We start from the raw sequence: 27,687 nt of genomic DNA, 5'->3' as shown, positions 1-27,687 counted from the left end.
CTTCGACTCTGACTTCGTAGCTTTGGCAAACATTTATACACGGAGGACAAATGACTGACTCCGATTCTTGGATATTCGACTCCGACTCTTTTATCCCAAAATGAGATTGACTCCGACTCCGACTCCGCTGCTGTGGTTTTAACTGTGAAATAATTCGCAACTCCAACGAACTATAGGGGGCACTGAAGTCACTGTTTAATGGCGGAATTGAAAACTAAAACAAACGCACATGGTAACGAAAAAAATGCTAAAAGTGTTGTGATTTTTGTTTGTACGTATGATTTTTTCGCTTTATTCTTTTTAAATTAATTTTCAAAGTCTTGTGGATATTCTGGCCCACGTAGAAAGAAATGAGAATTCAAGAAGCATTACTAAACGTCAAAGATTAATGCAAACTACGTAGTTCGTAGTTCTAAGCAGCTATTTCCACGATGTTGAATTCGATATTTATCAATTCTTGATAAAACTAAATAATAATTGTGGCCTGACAAGAACAACAATTAATGCTAGAAAATTCAATATGACATTACAAATTGTTATCGAAAGAAGATGATACTTTTTTGCCTTGCTTGGCTAGCGCTTATTTTTTTTCCATTTGTAGCTGAGTTATTTCTCTCGAATTCCCGAATCGGTTCATTTAAAAATTTTCTGTTTCGATTTTTCTAATTTCTTAGTTACGATTTAATTGTGTCATGTTATGCAAATCATCAACAAAATTCTCACGGATATATGGTGGTAGTTTTCTTTTCAGTTGATTGACCATTATTTCCTTTCACTTATCGAATTCTGTAATCTTACTACCATTTTATTCCACTCATGATAAAAATTAAAAATGGTTTAACTAAAAACGCGAAATCTCGCCAAGGCTACTTTGCTCGCACTATACTAATACGATAACCCTAAACAAATTTGGCGAAACCTTTCTGCTGAGAATAAAAGGAATAAAGTAAATTCTTTCTCGGTTATTCATTTTGTTCTACGATAATATATTCAAGACAATATTTTGCATACTGTCCATTCCAACTAAATGCTGCTGTAAAATATGATTAGTTAAATTAATTTAAGATTAAAAAAATCTCATATTCTTACAAATTCATACAAAACAATAAATTTTTTTTACCTTGTATAACGTTATCCAAGTTTGTTAATCCAGAATTTTCGCTTTCACCAATTCGGAACTCTAGCGCTCGAATACGCTACCTTGCGGTGATTTATAAAACTGCGTCTGCACCTAAAACATTGCCACGTTGCGCATCACGTGTGTCTGTTGACGTAAACACAGTTTGTTCTGAGTATTTATTAACGCAATCGATGTGTCTTAGTTTGCTTTCAGCTACAGAAATTAATTCGTCCCTTAGTAGTATTCTCGAGCTTCTCAAAATAATGTTAGTTTTTCTTATTTCTTTCAAAAAAGTATTAAATGGTGGAAGCGTAAACAAGAAAACTCTGGATTAACAAAATTGGATAACGTTATACCAGGTAAAAATTTTTATTGTTTTGTATGAATTTGTAAGAATATGAGTTTTTTTTAATCTTAAATTAATTTAACTAATCATATTTTACAGCAGCATTTAGTTGGAATGGACAGTATGCAAAATATTTTCTTGAATTTATTATCGTAGAACAAAATGAATAACCGAGAAAGAATTTACTTTATTCCTTTTATTCTCAGCTGAAAGGTTTCGCCAAATTTGTTTAAGGTTATAGTAGTTTTAGTATTGTGCAAGCAAAGTAGCCTTGGCGAGTTTTCGCGTTTTTAGTTAAACCATTTTTAATTTTTATCATGAGTGGAATAAAATGATAGTAAGATTACAGAATTCGATAAGTAAAAAGAAATAATGGTCAATCAACTGAAAAGAAAACTACCACCATATATAAACTGTGAGTACACATTTTATTTATTTTGTTCTGAGTGAATTTGAATAAATATCAGTTTTTCAATTCGATGAAAAAAAAAACGAACTTAACAACATTGACTGGACACTTTTCTTTAACCTAATTCCACATAAATGATTTAAATAAAATTTGTTACTACAGTATCCTACTGAAATAGACAGTATGCAAATAAATTTTCTTGAAAATATTTATCGCAGAACAGATTGAAAAATCCAGAAAGAACGTTAAGAATTTGAACAATAAAAAATAAAAGTTCGCCAAAAATCTGTTTATAGTGTTATGGTTTTAAAATTATGTGAAAGAATAATGTATCTTGACAAGATTTCGCATATCAGGTAAATTATTTCCATGACGAATGAATTAAATGCATGATTTCTTTGGATATCCAATCATATAGTCATAGAAATAAATTATCTAGTGTTAAACGTTACTCTTGACAGTCCGCCACGTATGTGCACTATGTGACAAAAATGTCAACAACTGCTGGAAATGTCACGAAACTGAACTTAATATGTACTAATGTATAGAAAAAACGGTACAAAATGAAAATGCCGTTCGAAGCGAACCAAAAATTTATGAATTCCGAATTCAACATCGTGAAAATGGCTGCTTCAGAACAACTTACTGTGTGTTCTACATTAATTGTTTACTTTCGTAATACTTTTTGGTTTCTAATCTCTTTCTATATGGGTCAGAATATCCACAAGACTTTGAAAAATCTTTTCAAAACGAATAAAGAGAAAAAATCATACATACGAACAAAAATCACAACACTTTTAGCATTTTCTTCGCTACCACATGTGTTTGTTTTAGTTTTCAATTCCGCCATTAAACAGTGACTGCAGTGCCCCCTATAGTTCGTTGGAGTTGCGAATTATTAAGGAAATAATGAAAACTAACATTATTTTGAGGAGCTCGAGAATACTACTAAGGGACGAATTAATTTCTGTAGCTGAAAGCAAATAAGACACATCGATTGCGTTAATAAATACTCAGAACAAACTGCCTGTGTTTACGTCAACAGAAACACATGGAACGCAACGTGGAAAAGTTTTAGGTGCATTCGCAGTTTTATAAATCACCGCAAGGTAGCGTATTCGAGCGCTGGAGTTCCGAATTATTGTTGATATGATTTGTTTTTATTTTCACGCTAAAGTTTTAATTTAGGTATTTAGTTTTCGGTGAATAAATTCGAAAAATATGCGCAGACGATTTTTTTTTTTTTTTTTTTTTTTTTTTTGACAATGAAAATTTCTTTAAGTTGACATTTTATTGTTTTTTTTTTATTTTGGTAAGTGCATTAATTCGTTTAAAAAATTATTTTCAGCAACAGGGGAAAAAGAAACGATTTTTTTTTTATATGATGTATTTATTTTAATGAACTTATTATTTTTTTTTCGTTTTGAAAGCTGTTAAAAAAATTTTTTAATGGAAAGAAGTGTATTAGCTGCTTTGTTTAAAAGGTGCTGCTATTTGATTTGTTCGTTTTTTTGAAGAAAAGTAAGGAATATTTTATTCCTAGAAATCAGCTTAAAATATTTAAAAAAATATGTTTGAAAAAATTTGCGATTTTAGCCATTTTTGAGAATATTGATCAGGTACTAGAAAGTAGTATGGGTGTACGGGAAAGTAGGCTCGTCTAGTTCTAGACGGAACTTCTTGTTAGAGTGTGTAATTTCCAGTCAAATCCACGGGGGGGGGGGGTTGCGCTAACAAATACCATTTAATTACTGTTGGATTGTTGACCCGCCTTGCTTTCCCAAATTTTACAACGTGGAGCTTGAGTAAACAAGTTTTGGCTACCCCCCTGAATTTTGCTACGCCGTATTTTTTTTTTTTTTTTTTTCTCTTTTTGAAACGTATAAATAATTATAGGGAGAGGGGATTCAATTTTCTGGCTTAGGATGGATTAATTACTAGAATTATACAATATAATTTTTTTTTTTTTTATTCACTTAGGTAGGGGAGCCGGGGGTTTCTCCCCGGAAAATTTTCGAAATCGTAGTTTTAAAACCACAGTTTTAGACGATCTCTGTGATGTTAGGGGGATAAAAGGTTTCGTGGCACGTTCCCGGTAATTTTTCAGCATTGAAGCTTTAAAAGTGCAATTGTAGATATTCTAACGTTGGGTTAAGGAGGGCTCTCCTTTCTTTTCAAAATTGTAGTTCTAAAAACGCAGTTTTAGACTATCTGTGGTAACGTTAGGGAAAGAAGAGATCCTATAGGGCTCGCCCGAGGAAAATTTTCAAAATTAAAGTCTTAAAAATGCTATGTGTGTTTGGGAGAAAAGCAGTTTTCTAAAACTGAAGCTCTAAAATCACAATTGTAGCCGACCTTTGTGACGTTAAGAAAAATAGTTTTCGGAAGCTCTCCCAGAATTTTCTCGAAATTGAAGACCTGAAAACCAAATATAAGACGATTTTTTAATAATGTTGACGAGAGTGTGGGGTGGGGGGCAGAGGGGCATTCCACTTAAATTTTCGAACTTGTAGTTTTAAAAACGCAGTTTTAATGGATCTTGATAATATTTGTGGAAGGTGAATTTCGGTGCCATTCCCCCGGCAATTTTTTGAAATTGATACTCCAAATACGCAATTCTAGGCTTGTCTTTGATCGTGTTAAGAAAGGTGGAATCAGAGTCTCTCTCCTATATATTTTTCAAAATTGCAGTTCTCGAAACGCAGTTTTAGATGACTCTTGTTAATAAAGATTGTGTTATTCTATCGTTACAGTGAAGGCGCTCTCCTGGAAGTTTTCCAAAATTGTTTTCGCATAGCCAAAAAAGATAGATCACACCACCATGAGAGATATTTTTCGGAAATCCTCAAAAATGGATTCAGCAATTTAGTAACATCAAAAATCAGAAGATCTTGAGAGCTTTAACGAATCATATATCCTTCTATACATATCAGACATAGAAGAAGGTAAATACGATTTACGAAAAATAATTTAAACATCATAAGAACAGTCTGTTCTGCTTCCATCAGCGAAAACCAACGTCACTGAAAGTTTTAATAAAAATCATCTGATGATAAATGAAACAATCAGTTTAAAAATGGTAGAGACGATGGGAGTAAAGTGAAATGAGAAAAATTCTTTATAAGCTTAAGCTAGTTAATGAAGAAAATATATTAATTATCGATTGGAGGGATAATATGTTATTCTTAAACTTCAAAACTAGTTCTTGACGATTGTCAAGGTGCAAATGAATCAATGAAAGTCTAAGAGCATACTGGTCAGAATTATTACAAACAATAAAACATTTTCGACCCCTCTCTCTCTCATCACTGTCACACGTATTCATCATGAAAAATTGTTCTACTTCCAGAAAATTTATAAAAAAACTGAAAAGAAATCAAATCGTCTGATCCAGCTTTGAAAACGGACACCAACTCTATGCCGTCTGTGATGTTCCCTTCATTGAAAAAGAGACACGGTCATTAAATTTTGGAAAGAGTACCAGGGCTGTCGCTAGGTCAAAAAACTGGGGGAGGGGGGGGGGGGGTACGCTTTTGGCGGTTGTTCAAATACTAGACCTTAGTACTAGTAATATAAATTTAATCGTAAGGAAAATATTCAATCAGAATTAGGAGGCGTCGGTGGGATACCTTCTTGCATTACATACTTCGTAATTGAGGACATAAAAACGTAGTTTTAGACTTTATTTTAAATTTGAGAGGAAGGAGGAGAGGAGGTCCAGGCTAGGATAGCCTCTCCCGATAATGTTTGCCCGAATTTAGGTTCCCAAAAACACGGTATAATTGATTATGCTCAAAAGAGGGGGTCCGGGGGCTCTCCCCCGAGAAATTTCCAAGATTGTTATTTATAAAACACTGTTTTAGACGATCCATGGTGATGTTAAAAGAGAAAAAGACTCGGGGGGACATTCCTGATTATTTTTCAAATTTGAAAATCGTATTCAAATTTAGCAGTATCTGTTTTCAGGGCCGTCGCTAGGTCAAAAAACGGGGGGGGGGAGGGGTACGCATTTGGCGGCCCCTTAATTGTTTCAAACGCATGTTCCAATATGCAGAGAGAGAGAGATTTAGCTTCTGGTTTAGCAGGGATAGTATTACTAGGCCTTAGTACTTGCAATATAAATTTAATTGTTATTCAATCAAAAATAGGGGGTGTCGGAGGGCTACCTCCTGGTATTTTCTCGAAATTGAAGATATAAAAACTCAATTTTAGACTATATTTGACTATATTTTAAGTTAGAGGGGAAGGAGGAGAGGAAGTCCGGGATAGCCTCTCCCGATATTTTTTCCAAATTTAAGTTCCCAACACAATCGTACGTCATATTTAATTATGTTCAGAAGAGGGGATCCGTGGGCTTTCTCCCGAGAGTTTTCAAGATTGTTATTTGAAAAACACAGTTTTACACGATCTATGGTGATGTTAAGGGAGGAAGAGACTCGGGGTCATCGTTCTATAATTTTTCAAAATACAAACTTAAAGCACACATTCCCAATTGTGAATTATTTCTGACTGTGACGCGTAAAGGGGGGTCCGGGGCACTCCTCCGGAAAAAACTTGAAAATTGTAGTTCGAAAAATGCAGTCTTAGACGATTTATGGTGATATTAAAGGGACAAGAGATACGGGGGGGGGGGGCATCCCCCCGGAATGTTCTGAAATTTTGAAGTCTTAAAAATGCGATTGTAGACTTTTCTTTTGCTAAAATTTAGTGCATCGTCAATTTCTTGAAATTAAAGCTCTTAAAACGTAATTTTTCGATGAAAGGGGGGGGGGGGTTGAAAGGGCTCGCGACCAGAAATGTTTTGTAATTGAAATATTGAAGCCTTAAAAGCGAGATTTAAGACATTTTTGATGATATTGGCGAGAGAGAGAGAGAGAAGGGGGGGGGGGGCAGTCTCTGGAAAAGAATTTCGATCTGTTGAAACCGCAGTTTTAGAATTTTTTTTGTAATGTTAAGGAGTGGAGAGATTTGGAGTCCTCCCCTGGCAAATTTTCAAAATTGAAATTCAATTAACGCAATCGTAGACGATTTTAAATAATGTTAGAAGGGTAGAAGGTTTTGGAGATCTCCCCCGAAAAATTTTCTGAATTGAAGCCTTAACAATGAAATTTTTGAGGATCTTCAGTAATATTTGGAGGACGACAGTTTCGGGACATCTCAAAGAGTTTTCTTGAAATTAAAATCCAAAAGACGAAATTTATTCGACCTTGAACGATGATGAACGATTAATTGAGAGGTCGTTTCTCGGAGGTTATGTTGGAGCACTCTCACGGTTCTTCGAAATTGCAGTCCTAAATACTCAGGTGTATGCCATCTTTAATGACGTTAAGGTAAAGAATGGGTTTGAGAACGTCTTCACGGGATTTTTTCAAAACCTAAGTTTTAAAAGTTCACTTCCAGGCCAGCTTTGGGGATGTAAAAAGAAGAGGGTTTGGACTTTCCCACTCTTCCTTTCAGTTTGGCTACGTCCCTCCTATCTTCATTGTAAATTTTAATTATTGATAAACATATTGTGGCATTTTTTTTTTTTTTTTTCAATTTTCCTTTGCCAAACACGTTTATTTTCTTGGATTTTCCATAATAAAGTTTTCCAATTCCCAGCCTAATATTTTTATTTTCTTGCAATACAAGCGTTCACGGCCTTAAAAAAAGGACTTTTAAAATTTTGAACGGATGTGGTAATTTTCTGCGATACCTTAGGCCTCTATTTCACTTCATTTTAATTTAAATATGCCACCTGCATCTCTTGATCTAGCTTTGATTTACTAACGATTTTTACATTCAGACATTTAGAATGTTTGGTGTGAGTATTCATTACACGATACTTTGGATATCTCTCTGCATTTAACTGTTCTCTCTTTCTCTCTCTCTCTCTATTTCAAATTCATTTCGGCGACCTATACATTTTTCTCTTCTTAGCAATGATTTTCAGGACATCTTTCATAAAAAAAAAAAAAAACGGGAATGTTTCGGCGACTCCTGTCCTATGGGCTGTCCTAATAAAGCTGTCCCCCCCCCCTATTTTTTTTTACTGAAGAACCATGAAGCACGGTTTTGTATAACCAGGGCAGCCGAGAGACAAGGTGTGCACCATGTTAGTTCGGCGCAGGTCCTCCCTTCCATTATGCTAATTTTACTCTATGCACAATAATTTGAACAGAGCCCATAGTTTCCGGCTAGGCAGACATACCCACTCAGTGGCCTAATGAAGAGTATGCTGTACTGAATACTTTTTTTTTTTTTTTGTTTTAATAAATATGTTTGAAGTGTACATTTCTGAGGCCCTTACATAGATACTCTTAATAAAAGAGAATCATGGATGTTCCTAAATTGTATTTTAAGGTTACATTTTCTATTAAAATTTTACAGAAAAAATACTTTTTATCACTATTTTTTCAATTATTCATTTATAATTACTATTTTAATTTTTCAAAACAACGGAGACTTTTTCTTTTTCTTCGTTAGTTGCATCGCCAAAATTATATTGGCGGCCCCACTTCTGAAAAACTGGGGGTGGGGCTACGGCAACGGCCCTGAGGGGTACGTGAAAAAAGCATTATTAATGCATCTATTTCTTGTTAAATGAGTTTTTAAAAAAAAATTTCCAAAATTCAAAAATTTCATGTTCTAAAGAAAACAAAACCATCTGGAAAAAAAATCCCCCCCAAAAATTTTGATGGCGCAACTTGCGCCATAATCCCCCCCCCCCTGTGGGCACCCCTGTGTACATATAGGCGTCCCGGTTTTCAGACAAAATCCCACTGTCCCGGCTGGTTTACTTCACGTCCCGGAAAAAGATAAATTTGATTATAGATCACCAAAAAAGCCTAAAAATAATTAACAGAGAAGGATTATTCAGGATAACACCTTTGTCATTTGAAACACTGACTAGTAAAAGTAATATCGTATTAACTTGTGCGAATTTTTACAACAAGAATAAAACCTAAACATTAAAACTTTTTTTCCTCATTCAAACTGTTTCTTCCTACTAAAGAAACTTATAAATATTGACAAGTAAGAAATAAAATGCTTGCATTTATCTGTTTGTGTCATATTATTACCCCTGGTTTAGGCTCATAATTAGTTACCATATATTCATATCATTGAGAACTACCATCTAAAACGAGAAATAAGCAGACGATAATCTATTACGATTTATCATTCTTATTGTTGCATTAATAAAGCTATTTTTATTCGCTAAAAAATAATGATAATAAAAATAAATCAGCACCTCTTGGCGCGATTGGCGCCAAAATTAAACCAAAGCCTGTTTACATATGGATTCACATATATTCCAAATTTCAACCAGAACGTAGCATTACTTCTTGATATAGGGCACTCACAATGGAAAAAAAGAACGGGCGATTGCGCTATCCCCCTTTAGCTGTTGACACCAAAATAAAATCAGCTTTTATACCCACTAAGGGCTACTTGCCGATAAATTTTTCTTTCATTCCGTTCATTATTTCTTGAGATACAGCAGTCACAATTGACGACAAAAAAAATTCTATAGCTCAACCCCCGTTTGAGTTATTGACACCAAAATTGAATCAGCACCTGTTCTTGTTACTGGCAACATATGGACCAAATTTTGTTTGATTCCGCCAGTTACTTCCTGAAGAATAGCAATCACGCGTGACTCAAAAAACGTCCCATTGCTCCACCCCCCTTGGAGGAATTTGCGCCAAAAACCAATGGGCACAAGTTCACATAGGGGCACATATGTGTATCAAACTTCGTTCGATTTCATGCGGTAGTTTTTGCTGTAGAGCGGCCACAAAAAACTGGTCACACACAGACGTGACACACATACACACACACATACACACAGAGAGACATTTTCCAAAAATAGTCGAAATGGACTCAGCACACCTCAAAACGTTCAAATCCGTCAAAATTCGAAAATTTGCACGAATCCAATACTTTCTTCTATATATTAGAAATAGAAGAAAGTAAAAAACAGCCAGGGGTGTATTCGCAACTCCAGCGCTCGAATACGCTACCTTGCGGTGATTTACAAAACTGCCGGAAAAACTAAAACTTCGCCACGTTGCGTTCCATGTGTCTGTTGACGTAAACACAGGCAGTTTGTTCTCAGTATTTATTAACGCAATCGATGTGTCTTAGTTCTATTTCTGTAGTTTTCAGCTACAGAAATTGTTTCGTCCCTTAGTAGTATTCTCGAGCTTCTCAGATTAATGTTAGTTTTCCTTATTTCCTTCTAAAATGTGAGTTGATTGAGAAATGGTTAAAGCGAAAATTCTGGATTAACAAACTTGGATAACGTTATACAAGGTAAAAACTTTTATTGTTTTGTATGAATTTGTAAGAATATGGGAGTTTTTTTTTTTTTAATCTTAAATTAATTTAACTAACCATATTTTACAGCAGCATTCAGTTGGAATGGACAGTATGCAAAATATTTTCTTGAATATATTATCGTAGAACAAAATGAAAAATGTTTAACCGAGAAAGAATTTACTTTATTCCTTTTATTCTCAGCTGAAAGGTTTCACCAAATTTGTTTAGGGTTATAGTTTTAGTATTGTGCGAGCAAAGTAACCTTGGCGAGATTTCGCGTTTTTAGTTAAACCATTTTTAATTTTTATCATGAGTGGAATAAAATGGTAGTAGGATTACAGAATTCGATAAGTTAAAAGAAATAATGGTCATTCAACTGAAAAGAAAACTACTACCATATTTCCGTGAGAATTTTGTTGATGATTTGCATAACATGACATAATTAAATCGTAACTCAGAAATTAGAAACATCGAAACAGAAAAATTTTTTTAATTAACCGATTCGGGAATTTGAGATAAATAACTCAGCTACAAATGCAAAACAATAAGCGCTAGCCAAGCAAGGCAAAGAAGTATCATCTTCTTTTGATAATAATTTGTAATGTCATTAAATTTTCTAGCATTAGTTGTTATTCTTGTCAGGCCACAATTATTATTTAGTTTCATCAAAAATTGATAAATATCGAATTCAACATCGTGGAAATGGCTGCTTAGAACTACGAACTACGTAGTTTGCATTAATGTTTGACGTTTAGTAATGCTTCTTGAATTCTAATCTCTTTCTACGTGGGCCAAAATATCCTCAGGACTTAAAACATTGATTTAAAAAGGATAAAACAAAAAAATCATACATACGAACAAAAATCACAACACTTTTAGCATTTTCTGCGTTTGTTTTAGTTTTTTCGTCCGCCATTAGACAGTGACTACAGTGCCCCCTATAGTTCGTTGGAGTTGCGAATATAGTTTTGAACACTCGCGAAGAGGGGGAGGAGGCACTCCGGTGTCATCCCGGTTTAAACAGTTCAAAAATCGGCAAGCCTATACATACGTAATCTTTCAGGTGTGCAAATAAACTAAATAATGCTAATTTAACAAAACGGGTTACGTTCTACATTTGCGTTGCCAGACACAGGAATTTATGAGCAATATGGAAATAATTTCAGAAGATTTAGGGCTAGTTTCTTGCAGAAGAATATAATGCTGAGAGTGCTCAGTTATTATGAAAACATAGCGAGTAGACTAAAAGAAGTGAATAATTCACTCAAATAATTCGCAGTTCTAGAGCGCGAATAAGCCACCTTGCGGTTATTTAAAAAATTAAAAAGGTAGAACATTTAATTTTGAGTGGACAAGACAGGAATAGAATCTCTGTGTACAGGTCATATTCTACGGAAGCGGGGGGGAAATCTTGATTTAAATTCTTTCAGCCGCCATTAGCAAGAGACTGCATCGCCTCCTCTAGTTTATGAGAACTGCGAAGAATGTTAAATTAAAGCGTTACCTTACCAAACTTAAAACCAGTTGTGCACGATTTTTTTAAATATTTTTTCACAGACGATTCAAAAAAAGCTCCAAACTTTTTACAGCTACCGTCACTAGCGTGGCCAGAACTTATTTTCTGGTAAGCTCGGATCTAGACGGGGTAGGGAGCAGTGCTGTAGTTTGCTTGGGGAGACGGGGGGTTCCTGCTACCCGAAATGTTTGATTTTTTTTACTGAACAAATGATGCAAATGTAACATGAATAAAATAAAAATTGTTGCTTTAGTCGGATGTCTCTTGGTTCAAAAGTTCACTCCTTTTGCATTTAAAAACCTCCTTGTGACACAAGACTAAGGTAATACTTTTATCCAACAACACAACACGAGGGTGAGGGGGGGGTAGCGTCTAGAGTCATGGAGGCAATGACCCCCTACGTTATTCCAAGAAATATAGCCAACAGCTGCATTTTAGAGACTAATGTTTCGAAACTTGTGTTCCGCACCCCCCCCCCCCCCCCCATTTGTGCTCCTAAATTGCAGCCCACCACAAAACTATGTAAAACCTCTATCACGTGCATTTTTAAATCTCTTTCGATGGCACCCTCACAACTGCGACATTTGCGAAATTGTAAATTCGCCACTGGGTAAGGGAAGTGATCTGTGCTTAAGGGGAGTTCTCCGTAGCATTTGATGGGGGTGCACTATATCTCCCTTGGGTGGATGGCCACTCAAGGCAGATAGCAAATTACCAAGGGAGACGGCTACCCTAACAAACGGGTAAATGACTTTTCAAAGGTAAAGGAGAAGGTCGCTTGAGACATGCTTTACGATATTTACTTTATTCCATTTTTCAATCAGAGCTTCATATAATGCAACCAAATGCAAAAAAGAAACTAACTAACAACACTGGAAAGCGAATACCGTAGTGCCGCCTAAAAACGGAAACCCGTAAAGCGTGAACATCACGCGAAGCAGCCATTAAACCTTCAACAATCAAACATAATAACGCCCTCTTCTACCATTTTTTTAGTCAGGGACCGACATCGACTCCACCCACGAACATAACAGAGACAGAACTATGACCTTGGGAAAGTAGTCTAATACTCCAGGTAGAGCACTAAATGGAACAAAACCCATAACGCTCAGCTGGGAAGGCAAAAAAAAAAAAAAAATAAAAAAATAAAAGGACTTTTCCAGCCAGGTATTTGGAATTTCATCTTACAACAGTTAAACAGATTGAAAATATCGATTTCGAAAAACCGTACTCCTCCGAATTTTTCTTTCGAATGCTGGAGAAAATGTTCCCAGAGCACTCGGAGAGCAATCCATGGGCCTAGCCGGAGGGGGGCTGGGAGGGGCTGTGGCAACTGCTCCTCCCGAGAGAGCCTTTTCCCTCATGCTCTAGTCCTGTCATGCTCATTCCTAAATGTCCCCAAAGGAAATTTACAATTGAGGCAGTGAGAAGCAAAGGGATGCAAGTGGACTGTTTTAAGTTTCCAGTAAAACGCGTTTAAAGATCAGATCCTAGGTAGGCTTTCATTTTTTTTTTTCTCAATCATGCTGTACAGCAGCACCTACCAGGGCTACTAGTACAATCTCTTGGCCCAAGACAGAGGAGAGGTTCACCGACTATTTGTACTGGTTATCTCCAAATTTTTAATTTTGCCACTTGCATGCCTTTGCTTCTCACTGCCTCAATTACATCTTTAGGACTTTCGCAAAATTTATGTGGGGAGCCGTATAACTGTGTTTTCCCTTGCATCTAACTATAAATAGAATAAAATGTCGTAGTTTTCTCTTTTTTTTTTGGGGGGGGGGCATTATTTTGAAATTCTTTTTCGGGGTCTAACGCTGGAGTAAGAGGAGAGGGGGTAGACTACTATCTTGCTGCGTCTATGCTTGCCGCCTCCCTGTCCTGGCTACCGGTGGCGGCGATTAGGGCTTATAAGTGCGGGTGCGGGGCAAAAAAAAAAAAAAAACTAAGTCATAGGACTTAGCGGCAGCAAAAAATGAAAAATTGAAATAATAAAAAAAGTACAAAATTTTGTTAAGGGCTGGTTTTGAGGCGGATAAGTGGAAATTGATGCAAGTCTACAACTTAACACAAGAATTATGGCGGTCTTCGCATGCAAGAAATAAGGCAGGGGTCATTTTGACGTTTGACCCCTGAGAAGAATAATCTACATAATTCGCGACATAATGTTGCGTATTTCTAAAAATCAGATAAAAATATACATACTTTAAATAAATGGAGTTTATTTAAAGGATGTAGAGGTTTTAGGGATGCATAATAAAGCTTTTAAAAAGTTTAAAAACCTGTAAAATAACCAGCACTGTTAGATTTGCATTTCAGAATTAGGCGGCTAATGCTCCCTTTTATGTACGAAAGTATTATAAATGCGTTAAGTTCTTGCAATGCTATATTTTAAAAGACATTTTTTGGTTCTGCTCTGTTTCTGCATCAGTAAACGTATTTACATTTATTTTTCTCTCAAAAAGGTCAAAATCACACGTTCCCACACTTTTAGGTATAACCCTTTGGGTTCAAAAAAAAATCTATGTTCTTGAAAACTTGATTTTATTAAACATCACGATTATCTAGGAAGTCAAGGAAGGATTAAACTTTTTATGAAGATACCGAGGAGAAACTAGCAATACAAGTGAGTTTGGGGTCAAAATAACCCCTCCCGTGATTCTGATATTAACACGTTTTCAGTAGTTCAAGTTATTCAGTAAGTTACCGCACTATAGCCAGGGCTAAGGCAGAAATATTTCATGTAAAATTTATTGCTTAAACTAAATAATGTTTCGTAAACAGATATGCAAACAAATAATTACGTTCTGAAAATTGACATTTCCACTTTTTTTTTTTTTTTTACAATTTCTAGTTTTGGTTTCTAAATTCGAAAATAAAATAAATAAAGAAACCATAAAAAGTAGAGGGGCGGTAAAAGAATAGCCGCAACTGCTGGCTACGCCCATGGGCCCATGATGGGAGCAAAGACGTCTGAGAGCCCCCAAAGAGAAGGCAAGTTGAATGCTTCAAATCACAATGACAATACCAAAACTTAATTTCTGAGACCATTGGTTCTTAACCTTGTCACTACCAATGAGGACCACTTGATACCTTAGAGCAGGAATTACGAGGTTTTTTTTTTTTTTTTCAAGCTCCGTTTGACTATTAAAAAAAAACTGGTAAATATGCAAGAAAGATTTTACAATCAAAAGTAAGGTACAATGCATGTTATTTCTCCACATTATCATCTTGACGTTTTAGGCATTTGTCGTACCTGTGTACAAGCTTTTCTATTCTATACCCTCCTCAGAGAACGTTGCCGCCAATGATTGAAAGTGAATTTTGACGGTGTCTTTGAGTTCTGCCCTCTTTAAATTTTCGTTCGGCACCACTTACGAACAGCACTAGCACTCATTAAGTTGTCTCCATATACACGACTTATTCTTCGATGAATTTCCGCTGTCATGTTACCTTCTGCTTGCAAGAAACGAATAACACTTCTCAATTCACATTTGGCGGGAGTCTCGGTAGCCATGTTTTCGTGTCTGTAGCTCAACTCAACAGGAAAGGGCAGATTGGACTCGACAGTAACTGAGTGTTTTGACAGGTGGTATGAGCAGTATCCTAGTACGCAAACCAGCCACTTGCCGCCCACCTGGCTTTCCTACTCTAAAAACGGAGCTTGAAAAAAAAAAAACAACCTACAAAGTAACTGGAAGAAGCAAGTTCAATTAGTGGCTTAGGAAATACTGACGCAATCGATCTCTCAAGTCACATGGTTCAACTTCGAGGAATGAGAGACACGTTTTACGTAAAACTAGTGGAACCTGATTTCTTCCAATCCTTTACTTTCAAATATACCACGTGACTTAGGATCCATGTTTCAAGAATTGAAGACTTCATTCACTCCATCTTTTATTCCTTCTCAATGCTTGATACTCTTCCGAATCCTGAGCGGAGAAATAATACTTTCACAACGATTATAGTATGTAAATTGAGATAATTTCAAAAATTTTCTTTTTAAAATTCATTGTAACTAGCTGTTTTGGAAAATAGGTTGAGCGTTTCACAGAAGGACATCGTAAAGTAATTCAAAATTAAATTTATGGGCATTTTACTTTTTTTTTCAACAAATTGACCCCACCCTCTCTGTGTCACTAAGTGTCACACTTCACCACTCTCCCTTCCCCAAGTCACAAACTGTCAACAAACAATTTCACGAACCCCTCTCCTCCCTCAAAGTATGACATCACTTGCGGGCGGCCCCTAAGAACGAAAAGATTTTTTTTTTTTTTTTTTTTTGACAAAGCTGTTGATGAAAACGATGAAATAATGGAGGGAAAATTACGATTATTCCAAGCTATAGCGACAATTTGTTGATTTACAGTCGAATCCCGACTTACGCGAGGGATGCGTTTCAAGATACCTCGAGTAAGTAGCAATTTCGCGTTGTGGCAAAGGGTGTGTGTAAAAACTTTTATAAATATACCCAATTGTTTTAAACACTTGTAAACACCGCCTAAAATTGTTAAAAATCATTTATCAATTATACATTGCTGTTTCTTACATAAAAAACTTATTTTTTATTTGTATATTTTTAAAATAACAAAAAAGTTTTATTTAACCCAAAATACTGCTTACGAGATGCACCAGATCAATGATAAATAAAGACATGAAATAAACCAGTACGGTACGTACAGTATGTAGTAAGAAAAAAAATTGACTATAGCTGTAATGTATAATAGATCCAGTAATGATATTTAACTTAAAAAAGTAAAAATGATGATGATTTATGCTGCGTTATCAAACCGTTGTTCTTATATATTTTTATATAAACAAATACTGTTGCTTGACAACTTTTTTATAACGTTTCCATTTATGGTAACACCCCACTTCCTGTTTTTTTAAATTCACAATACAAGATCAGCAATTTTCATAATTTTTGCATTTCCTTAGATACTACTCGGTGAACTTTTACGGATTTCCTTTTCTTGACTTTCAGTTGCACATATGGAAGATTCACTCTCACCCCCCCCCCCCCCAATTGTCGTGCTACCTTCGACGCATTTTATAGTTGTTCATGCACGCAACCTTTAGCTTTTCTTTAATTGTCAGAAACTTTCTTTTTCTTTCATCTCCACAAACTTTAGACGAAACGGCGCTCTTAGGTGTCATTATATTTTACCAACATTCACACTTAAAATGAAAAAAATAAATGGAAAATGAGGAGTATATATATCTGTGTACGCGATGGGGGAACTTTTGTTCTCAGTGATGCGAAAGGGATGAAGGTCCACACACGAAAAAAAAAATTTAGTAGCCGATAATTACACACAGAAATTCTCTTCCGAAAATTTTCGTGTTGCGGGAGAGGAATTCGTATTAGATCTAAGATTGTTTACTGGGGGGGGGGGATCGCGTTAGTCATTTCGCGTAAGTCGGATCGGGCTGTAGTGGGGATTCGACTGTATAGCTTTCATAAAAAAAATTTTTTTTTGACGGTCGGACACAGCAAATCTACGGCAGATACTCCGGCGGCACTCAAAACCGTATTGACTTTTTTGTTCAACTGACATTCATTGAAAACAATACTTCAAAAAAAAAAAAAAAAAATCACAGTGCCGCGAATTATTTTTGCATGATTTTACCGATCGGCGAGTCAAAAGAGTGAGAGAAACGCTGGTTTAAAGTACAATAAAATAAAAACAATAATAAATAATATGATTCAGAAAATGAGGACAAGCAGCAAACTTGACAGACAGAGAAATGACTCAAATGACTCAGCAAAGTAAAAGGCTTCCTGCTTTCGAAACAGTTTTTTTTTCTTTGGCGTTTCACGACGTCTGAGACATGACCAAACGAGACGGAAGGCAATGATTTTTGTTACATAAGCATTCAGATTTTGAGAAGGTCCAACTCTTTAATACAAGTTGGAGACTACAGGACATTTAAATGGAATTAGCAGTTGTTTTCAAGGGCTCCCATATAGGGGGGCAAGGGGGGCTCGAGACCCCCTTAAAAATTAGAACTTCCTTGTTTTTAGTATTTTTTTTCTTTGCAAAAATGGAAAAATATTTCTTCTCCAGCCATTAATGAATAAGTAATTTAAAATGTTCAATTTTGATGACTCTAATCTGCCCTGAAATTGGTTTTCATGGGGAAAATATCAAGATTAAACCATGGTTAAAATATCTGAGCCACCCCCCCCCCCCTTACAATTTTGCATATGGGTGCCCATGGTTGTTTTGTTAGTGCCACTTAGCCAATTTACACAAAGGAATTCAGTGCGCAGGGGAACTGCTCCGCTGACAAAATCTCTAAAAATTCGTCAGGTGGGCAAGTGAGCGAGGAGGGACTCATGTGATAAATGTTACAAATCATTCCAGGCCTATTATTTTGATTTTTGAGTGTGTATGTGAGGAGGGGGGGAGAAAACTCAATGCGATGCTTATATGGAAACAAAATCCACGACGCCGACTTCTTAAGTTGGGGGAGGGGGGAGAATTAACCCTCGCTCTCAGTAACGGGCCTGGATTATTAATTTTCACATTTTTAGAACCAGTTAGTGTTGAAAATCTAAAAGCCATGAGACCCAGAAAAATAGATAAAACCTATCTTCATCTTCGGTTTACTAGAACAAATAATACTTATGCTAATAAAGTATGTTTTGAAAGAGTTACTTTACTTATTAAATTTTAGAAAATTGAAACTCCTGGAGTCAAGTTCTAACTATCAGACTTTTGTTCTACTACACGTTCCTTAATTTTTTTTGTACTAAAAATTTTATCAGTTCACAGGTTACCTCGCAGCCACAACCAAAAATATATGAAGACATGTTCACAGTATAATCACAGACAAAAAAAAAGACACATGTTTCTGATGGAAATAAGTAAAAAATAATACAAACCTCAATTTACGGATTGTCAAGGAACTGGAAAAAGTTATTATTAAATCAAGGATATCGTTAAATCGAGGAGCATAGACACTTCATACAGTCAAACCCGGACCAGTGAAACGCATCATTAAATTAAGGAAATCGTTAAATCAAAGAAAAATGTACCATACTCAGGGTTGGCAAGTTTCTGCCGAGGCGGTTAAAACCACTGGTAGAAACCGGTTAAAACCGGCATGGCAAAAACCACTTTCTGCCACTTTGCGGCAGAAACTGGCAAAAACTCACAAAATGAAAACTAAATTCTTGATATACAATGGAAAACGCATGGAAAAAATAATTAATTGTTAACCAATGTATTGTAGTTTAATTACAAAATTATCACAATTCAAAATCAAATGTTACATTGTTTGGACCCTGCAATTGCCCCTTAGAAAAGGTGGTTTCAGAAATCTTAATAGGTTCTCACTTTAATACGCACAAACGAGAAATTTTAGAATATTCTTGAAACAGAAAAGCTAGCAGACAATGCATCAAGGAGCAAGCAATGTTCCTGAAACTTTCATCTATTGTATAACTGGTCCACCATGTAATAACTGGGGGTTGTGGTAAAAATATAAGTTTCGAGAAATGGGGCCAATTTGTTTTGCAAAGCTGTGACATTAGGTACAAAATCTAGGCAAGTAAAATTCTGGCTCTTTCTTCTTGAAGCACATGAAATGATAATTTCTATCACAAACAATTTAGAGGAAGCATATAAGTGAGCAAATTACAATCAGTTAAAATTCTGTAGTTCACTCCTATTTCCTAAGCACCCCCGAATTTTTTTTTATCCTTTGTTAAACTAATCCAAATACTACAAACCTCTGCAATTGAAAAGTTCCCTTTCTGAACTAAATCAAGGGCACTAGCATTGGATTTTATTTTTTTTAATGATGAAATGATGTTTAATTTTTTAGTTTACTTAAACAAGTATCATTTACTAATTACTTGAGTTATTAAAGACATTTTTAAGTTTTTGCCAGTTTCTGCTGGTTTTTACCGGTTATAACCAGTTTCTGCCACTGGCATGGCAAAAACTGGTTTCTGCCGGCAGAAAGCCAACCCTGACCATACTTTAATTTTGGTTAGGTTTCCAAATTTGAATCAAAAGCATAACCTAACAAAATAAGAGCAAAAAATTTGCTCAGAATTCAAAGAAGAAAATTGATCTTAAAAGAAAAAGGGAATGCACTGTTTTGTGAACAGAGCTGAAGCTACAGGGAATAGCCCAAGTCCTTTTTCAGCAATAAGGACTTGGGTTTTGATTTCCAGGGAGGCAGATTTATAAAAGAACAAAAGTAACATTCAGGGATGAGAGTGGTCAGAGAGCAAAAGGAGGAAATCTAAAAAAATTTCGTAAAAGGGATGATATCCAAAAAAAAAAAATTCGTGAAAGGGATAATATCCAAAACTGCATCAAAATAGAAGCCATGATATTCAAAAATTCAAAAAAAAAAAAAAAAAGCTAATTTACCAGTTTTAAAGGTAATACGTATTTAAATAAGTATAAGTAATAATTTTGTACAATTTGCTGCATTGCACCATTTTTTGCAAGAGTATTTAATCCTAAAGAAATCTAAATTTTGTAAAAGAGGCAACAATTTCTAACCCGAGTCCTTGAACAAAGGGTTAGGGGAGTCGGAGCTATCTTGGCTGCATCACACAATAGTGTGAACTTTTTATATTTTTTAGAGAAAAATAAATTTTTTACATTAAAAATATACGAGTTTATAGTTAAACGAGTGAGAACATAGATTTTAAAATTAGGTCTGTTTGTAAAGTAAAAATTTACAACAGAGAGAAAAACCTAAAATTTCTTTATGTGGTAGAACATACTTTTCATTAAGAATTGAAAATTAATATATATGTATTGTATATACACAATTGCTTATCTTTTTCCTTGCATTAGAACTCAAAATTTGTTTTTAAAACTTCCTAATATGATTTCAGAATCAAAAGAAAAAATTACAGCTGCCTCATAAAATCACAAAACTTTTAACAGGCTGTAAAGCCTAAACTGTTTGAGATTCACACTAAATATTTTTTATACTTTTTTAAATACACAAAAAAAAGTAACCATGCCAAGTTTCAATAAAATTCGAGGCTGTGGGTGTTAAGTGACATTTCTTGATTAACATTTGCATTTTTTCTAAAATAATAAAAAATAAAAATATTATTGAAAATGATGAATAAAATAAGCAGATATAAGGTAGCATATAGTAAAAAACCACTCCCAACATTAAAAATAATTATTAAATAATTATAAAATAAAATTGAAATACTTGCAGGATGCAAAAAGATTGAAATCTCAAACGAGGCATGCAACTTCGCAACTTCGGTGCAGCACGTGTCTGATGTTGTTGCATGATTCCAAAACATACGTTTTTGGCAGATATCGCAGAGAATGAAGATTCGAGGGGGGAAAATAGAAAGATTAAGAAATCAGGCACCGAAAATTTTTAAAAAATCGTATTTTTTTGCAATTTTGAGGAAAAAAAAAGGCTTGAAAGAGGCAAAAAACAGGAAAAAAGGTTAAAAAGGCAACAGAAAAATCTCATCCCTGAACATTAGACACAGTGAATATAACCTAATTTGCCAAACGAAAGGGGGTGTTAGAAGAGCCCAAGTGAAATATAGAACTGCCTATTATTCAGGGCTCCCCGCCCCACCAACGAGAAGAACACCCCTCAAAACACCCAACACCCTAAAAGTTTCCAATGGCCCAGTCTGCAAATATTTAAAACTAGAAATTCGCCCATTAAGGTATGACGGGTGAAAATTACTTCAACATTTGAACAAATCAATTGTCTGTTTGGTAATATTTTGATTTTTGAAATTTTAACCCAAACTCCAGTGGATTAGCCCTTAACTCCAGTAGATAGCATTCATTGTTGATCATTTTAACGTTTTTTCATTCTCTTAAAATGAGTCTTACCAGTAAAACATTTGAGCTACCAGATCCAGTTAAGCCCTGTCAAAATAAAGCATTTCCCAGCATGTCAAACATTATCAAATTATCATGCCGTGGCAGCATGGGTTTCAAAGTTGATGACGTCAGCGTACTTGATCATTCACTATTATTCATATGAGGACTAGAAAGTCTGCCATCAAAGACAAATACATGAAATACACCACCCTGTATTTCTGCCTTAGCCCTGGCTATAGGGCCGTAAGGTACTGAATATACCTGCCTTGCCTTCAATCTTCGAGTTGAACCGAACCATTGCTTCGGTCAATCGTCTGGTTAGTGCTAATTCTGTATTAGCTACCAGTTTGTTTGGCACTCTTGGCTTCCTTAGAGGTTTTCCACATCCAGCTCAGTCACTCCTACGCCGGGCTGATGAGTGCTAATAAGCACGAAACTGCAGTCCTCAGCTGGAATTGACTGAGCTGGCGGTGTATTTCATGTATTTCTTACTTAGCCTTGGCTATAGGGTGGTAACTTACTGAATTCGTTTATTGTTTCATAATCCTTTTATTTATTCATTCAACGTTTTATTTACCAATTCTTTTGACCAAAAATATGTTTTATGATCAAATAGAAAATACTTGATTAGAAAAACATTTTGTTTTTCACTTTGCCCCATAGAAAAAAAAGTGAAAAATTTCCCTCTTTTTTTTGAGACTCAAATTTACTGCCAAAAATAAAAAATACTATTTCAACGCAAGTTTTATTATAAAATACAATGTCCTTTCTTTATGTACTGCAATTTTCAAAACAAATTTCCGATTTGTTCATTTAGAAAAAACTTAGTCATTTTAACCATTTCACTTACTTTGCCCCACATTCCCCTACTTTCTATTCCGAACATACGCCAAACACTTATAGAGAGAGTGTAAAGATAGTTGGAGTTAGTATTGCAACTCTGAGAGCTATTATAAAACAAAATATAGAGAACTTTGAGAGAGAGAGACATTGAACGTGTCTGCAAAGCGGAGAGAGAAATGTGACAGAAAATTGAAAACAACACCAACTCTTTTTATGTATGGAAGGCAAAAAAGACCTTTGAAAGACTACTACAGCACTTAAATGAGATTAAAAAGAGCATGGAATAAATATTATCTCAACTACAGTTCGGAGGTGCCTTATTGCAGCCGGTCGATCGGAGTATCGGCCAATGAAGAACAGCTTCCGACCCAACACATGAAGAAAAAGTGCTTTTTGTGAGTGTTAAAATATAGGAATTGGACTGTTGAAAAGTGAAGGAAAGTACTTTACTATTTAGTGAGCGAAGTAATTTCATTGTCCAATGCCAACAAACTCAACACGTGCAGAGATCTCCAGGTGAAAGAATTTGGGATTGCCACCATAAACCAATTGGTAAAACACCCTCAAAAGAAGTTTTGGGGTTTTTTCTTTTCCAGTGGGGCTAGTTCTTTGCAGCCTGTTGAGGGAATAATGTGTTCTGCCCCATATATTACTATTCTCGAAGAAAAGGTTTTACTAGAAACCCGAGTTGTAAAAACGATGTATAGGTGGAACGTGGATTTTTCAGCAAGATTTAGCTCCATGTCATACGTCCAAGATGAACTAAATTCAGGTCGTAGAACCAAATTGAGTAATTGGAATGGTCTGAGAACTCTCCTGATTCTCATCCAAAATCTTTGGACTATATGCAAGAATTGCCTGTTGGATAAAGCCTGTTCGACTATAGGAAAGTCAATTACTGCGCTAATTCATGGCTGGTACAATGACATAAATATTATAAATGATTGTAAAAAATTGGCTGATTCCATGCCGAATCGTGTTCAAATGTTAATAAAGAGTAGTGGAGATCACATTAAGTACTTTAATTTTATATCAATAAAATACCATTTTTTCTTAGTTTTTTTGAGTTTGTTTCAATTAATTTGTACAGTGGTGTAGATCATGTTTATGGTTGCCTCGGAAAAATACAAGTATACGTTGGTTGCTAGAAATGGAGAAGTTATAATAGAAAATGTAACAAGAATTAGTAAGAGATTTTTATCAATATCATTCAACCAATGCCTTTCTATTTCTTCTTTGTTAGTCCTTCATGCACCTATGTATGTATAATGTAATGTGAGCTGGGGTGGTGTAGTTACCAAATCTTTTCTGCAGAAACTTACTATGAATTTCAAGTTCTTCAGCTTTCAAAAGTGTCAAAAAATCATTAGTCGAGACAATCAACAGTCGAGAACTTTCTTTGTAGCAGATCTAATAAAATACTGATGCGTTTCAAAAGAGCAATTAGATGTTTCACTTCATTTTTTCCCCCAATAATATTGAAACATAGTTTTGGAAACTTTTGGACAGGACGGTAAAAACCAGGGTTTTTACCGTCCCAAAACCAGGGTAAACCAGGTAAAAACCAGGGTGTCCAAAACCTTGCCAACCCTGGTACATAGTGAATGGCTTTTCATATCTATGTAAAGATAAGAATCGTCCTACAAATCAGAATCTTTGTGAATATGTTGTTTTAAATTTAATCAAACCGTTTGAAAATAAAGGAAGAAATGTCACCATGGACAATTATTTTACAACTCTGAAGCTAGCAAAAATTTTAAAAGAAAAAATGACAAGCTTAATTGGAACAGTAAAACAAAAACGTTGAGAAGTCCCCACAGCTGTAGAAAAAAATGAACACACCCTTGCATGAAACGACATAATTAAAGCACGATGACATCAAAGGGTTCGTACTCAATTTCAGAAATAAAATGAAGGATTTTTGGAGGAGTTTTGAAGGAATAAAATGAGCTTTTGAAGGAGTACTAATGGGCTGTCCTTAAATGGTGTTGCATTTTTATTCAAATTGTATTTGACCCTCTTTCCCTTTGTCACAAAATGTCATACTTCACCTTACTACTCCTCGTCACATGTCATAACATAGTGTTATAACAGCTGTGTGATGTCACTTTTTATCACTCTTTCTCTTACCCTTGTCACAATTTCATGAACCCGACGCCCCCTCAAGTTATGACATCAAACATGGATGACCCTTTTTACATTGTCCGAACTGCGATTTACTAAACAATTGTTTTCTTTAACACAATTGCTTAATATAGTACATCTACTTATGTATTTTTAAACATTTAAATAATAATTAAACAAGCTGACTTTTGCTGCTGAGAGTGTGGTGGAGGGAAAAGCAATAGATATAAAACTTGAAAAAATAGCTAAGCACCATTTAAGCATGTTTTACTTCACTTATGAAATGTCTTAGTCATCTAATAATATTTTCACCTTCATCTTTTATGACTCCTATGCTCAATTTGTAAATCACATCTTTATGAAAAAAATAAATAGACGAAATAACTACATCAAAATCGTAAATATACCTTTGCCCTAGTGACGATGTTAAGTTGTCAATTGAAGTATTTTAAGTCACTGTCATAGAGAAAAATTATGTAGTCTTGAACTAAAAAAGAAGCAGTTTTGAAGGAATTAAAACCAAAATGAAAGAGTTTGAAGGGCCCTTCATGAAAATTTCCTGAATGAAGGAGTATTGGAGGAGTTTTGAAGGAGCGTACGAACCCTGCATCACCATGACAGTTTATCAAGGGAAGCAAAAGAAAAATGTCATACTACTTAGCTCATAGCATCCAACTGTTCATATTACCAGCATACACCATAAAAGCTGGGGCTAGGAGATGGCCTAATCACATCTTTTCCAATATCTTGACCTTGCGGAAATAAATTCTTGGATTTTGTGTAAACAAGCCACAGGAAAGTACATTTCAAGGAAAGAGTTTCCTCAGCAGCTCGTCGAAGAACTGAGAGCAATACATTTCAATAAAACGTAAAAGAACATATCCATACATATTGCAAAGCCGAAATTTAGCCACACTGACATCCAGATCCGAAAAAAAATATGTCGGTAGTTCCAAAGAGAATGCGTTGTCATGTCTCAAAATGCAATAATAAAACTGTTGACAACTATTTCGACTGTAGAAAAACAATATGTGGCAAGTGCACTAAGTGTATAAAAAGGAACTGTGTTAATTGCATGTACCGCACGAAGAATGTATCCATATTGCTGGTAAGAGCTTTGTCATTTTAATTTCTAAAGCATATTTTGTAATCTACTCATAAAAAATAAGCAAGTAATACAATTAAAATAAACCACGGAATGTTTCCTTCTTCCTAAAATTACAGAATTTTCTTTAAAATATTAATATTTTTAACATGCGCTAAAAGATTTACACTACAAAGTGAAATGAATAAATGATTAAAGTTAATGGGAGAGAATTTTATACCTTACTATTATATTGTATAATCTTAGTATTACTCTTGTTCATTAAAAATATTTTTTTACCTCTTTCTAAACATCAAAGAACCCATTTTAAGCTTTGGGTCAAATTGACCCCTGCCTGCGGTTTTAGGTATACTGAAATCTCCGCGGTTCTAGTGTTAATCGGGATAGTAAAGTTCTTTCCATTGAAACGAAAAAAAATCTATGGCATCTAATAAAAAACAGAAACTTACCTGAAAGTTGAAACGCAGCAACGACGTTAAAAACAATTAGGACAAAATAAAAATCTCTGACACTTCTGGCAATATTAATTACCACCGCCATTGTTTCGTGATTATGGTTATGTTGTGGTTGCCAAAGATTTCTTGCTATTGTTAATAAAAATTTAATCAAGGTCATTTATTGCTCATCAAGGCCGCATTATAAAATACGAATAACTATTATTTAACGTCTTATGGTGCTTATAATAGAATGAGATTCGGGAACAACTTCTAAACAAAGGGTTTTCTACCATAGTTAGTTTCTTGTAGAAATTTTTCTATTTTACCAGAGACCATTTCCTTTAAATATGATGCAACACAATCATTCCTCCAAATTCGCAACTCCAACGAACTATAGGGGGCACTGAAGTCACTGTGTAATGGCGGACTTGAAAACTAAAACAAACGCACATGGTAACGAAGAAAATGCTAAAAGTGTTGTGATTTTTGTTCGTACGTATCATTTTTTCGCTTTATTCTTTTTAAATTAATTTTCAAAGTCTTGTGGATATTCTGGCCCACGTAGAAAGAAATGAGAATTCAAGAAGCATTACTAAACGTCAAAGATTAATGCAAAATACGTAGTCCGTAGTTCTAAGCAGCTATTTCCACGATGTTGAATTCGATATTTATCAATTCTTGATAAAACTAAATAATAATTGTGGCCTGACAAGAATAACAATTAATGCTAGAAAATTCAATATGATATTACAAATTGTTATCGAAAGAAGATGATACTTTTTTGCCTTGCTTGGCTAGCGCTTATTGTTTTTCATTTGTGGCCGAGTTATTTCTCTCGAATTCCCGAATCGGTTCATTTAAAAATTTTCTGTTTCGATTTTTCTAATTTCTGAACTACGATTTAATTGTGTCATGTTATGCAAATCATCAACAAAATTCTCACGGATATATGGTGGTAGTTTTCTTTTCAGTTGATTGACCATTATTTCCTTTCACTTATCGAATTCTGTAATCTTACTACCATTTTACTCCACTCATGATAAAAATTAAAAATGGTTTAACTAAAAACGCAAAATCTCGCCAAGACACGTTTAGTGTGACGTCAGGGGTTGCCAAAAACACGGGGAAGTTTCCAATCATGCCGTTGCTATGCGCGTTGCTAAGGGAGAATCAGCATAGGATCTTCGTAGGAATAGGGTTAGAGCGATGTTTAATTGATAGTTTTTTGGCAATTAAATGGTCTAAATAATTTTTTTAGTGGTTTCAAGTTACATATAAGCCACCTGTAGACATCATTTGATGAGTATCGATAGTTTCTACATGTGAATCGGGTTAAAATTCGGCAAAACATAGAATTATGTGGAATACAAGTGTGTTTTCTAGAGTTATACACTCTTCTTATTGTTATTTCTTTTTCGTTGGGGGGGAGGGGGACAGGTCCGACATTTGAGAGGGTCAGGAGAGGTATTGCCCCTCTCATGCCTTTTGGAAAATAACTGTATTTCAATAAATTTGGTGCAATTTTTGCTGTTTTCCGACGCAACATACTCCTACATTGACTATTTCCTTTTTGCACGTACCCTCCTAGGAAATTTGAAATATCATGACTTGGGGGGGGGGTGAGATTTTTCTTTTAAAGTTTAG

At 35.0% G+C, this 27,687-nt stretch overlaps 1 protein-coding gene across 1 annotated transcript in view; it reads right to left on the bottom strand.

Moving 5' to 3' along the window:
* Positions 1 to 26,146, bottom strand: part of LOC129231562 (plexin domain-containing protein 2-like) — a 91,133-nt gene extending 64,987 nt beyond the window's left edge. The window contains exon 1 of the mRNA XM_054865922.1: positions 26,056 to 26,146. Coding sequence (XP_054721897.1) covers positions 26,056 to 26,146 — 91 coding nt within the window. The remainder of the gene's footprint in view (positions 1 to 26,055) is intronic.
* Between the last annotated feature and the right edge of the window lie 1,541 nt (positions 26,147 to 27,687).

The sequence above is a fragment of the Uloborus diversus genome, chromosome 1, assembly GCF_026930045.1.
Source record: "Uloborus diversus isolate 005 chromosome 1, Udiv.v.3.1, whole genome shotgun sequence".
NCBI classification, from domain to species: Eukaryota; Metazoa; Arthropoda; class Arachnida; order Araneae; family Uloboridae; genus Uloborus; species Uloborus diversus.
This window is presented reverse-complemented; position numbering and strand designations above follow the sequence as displayed.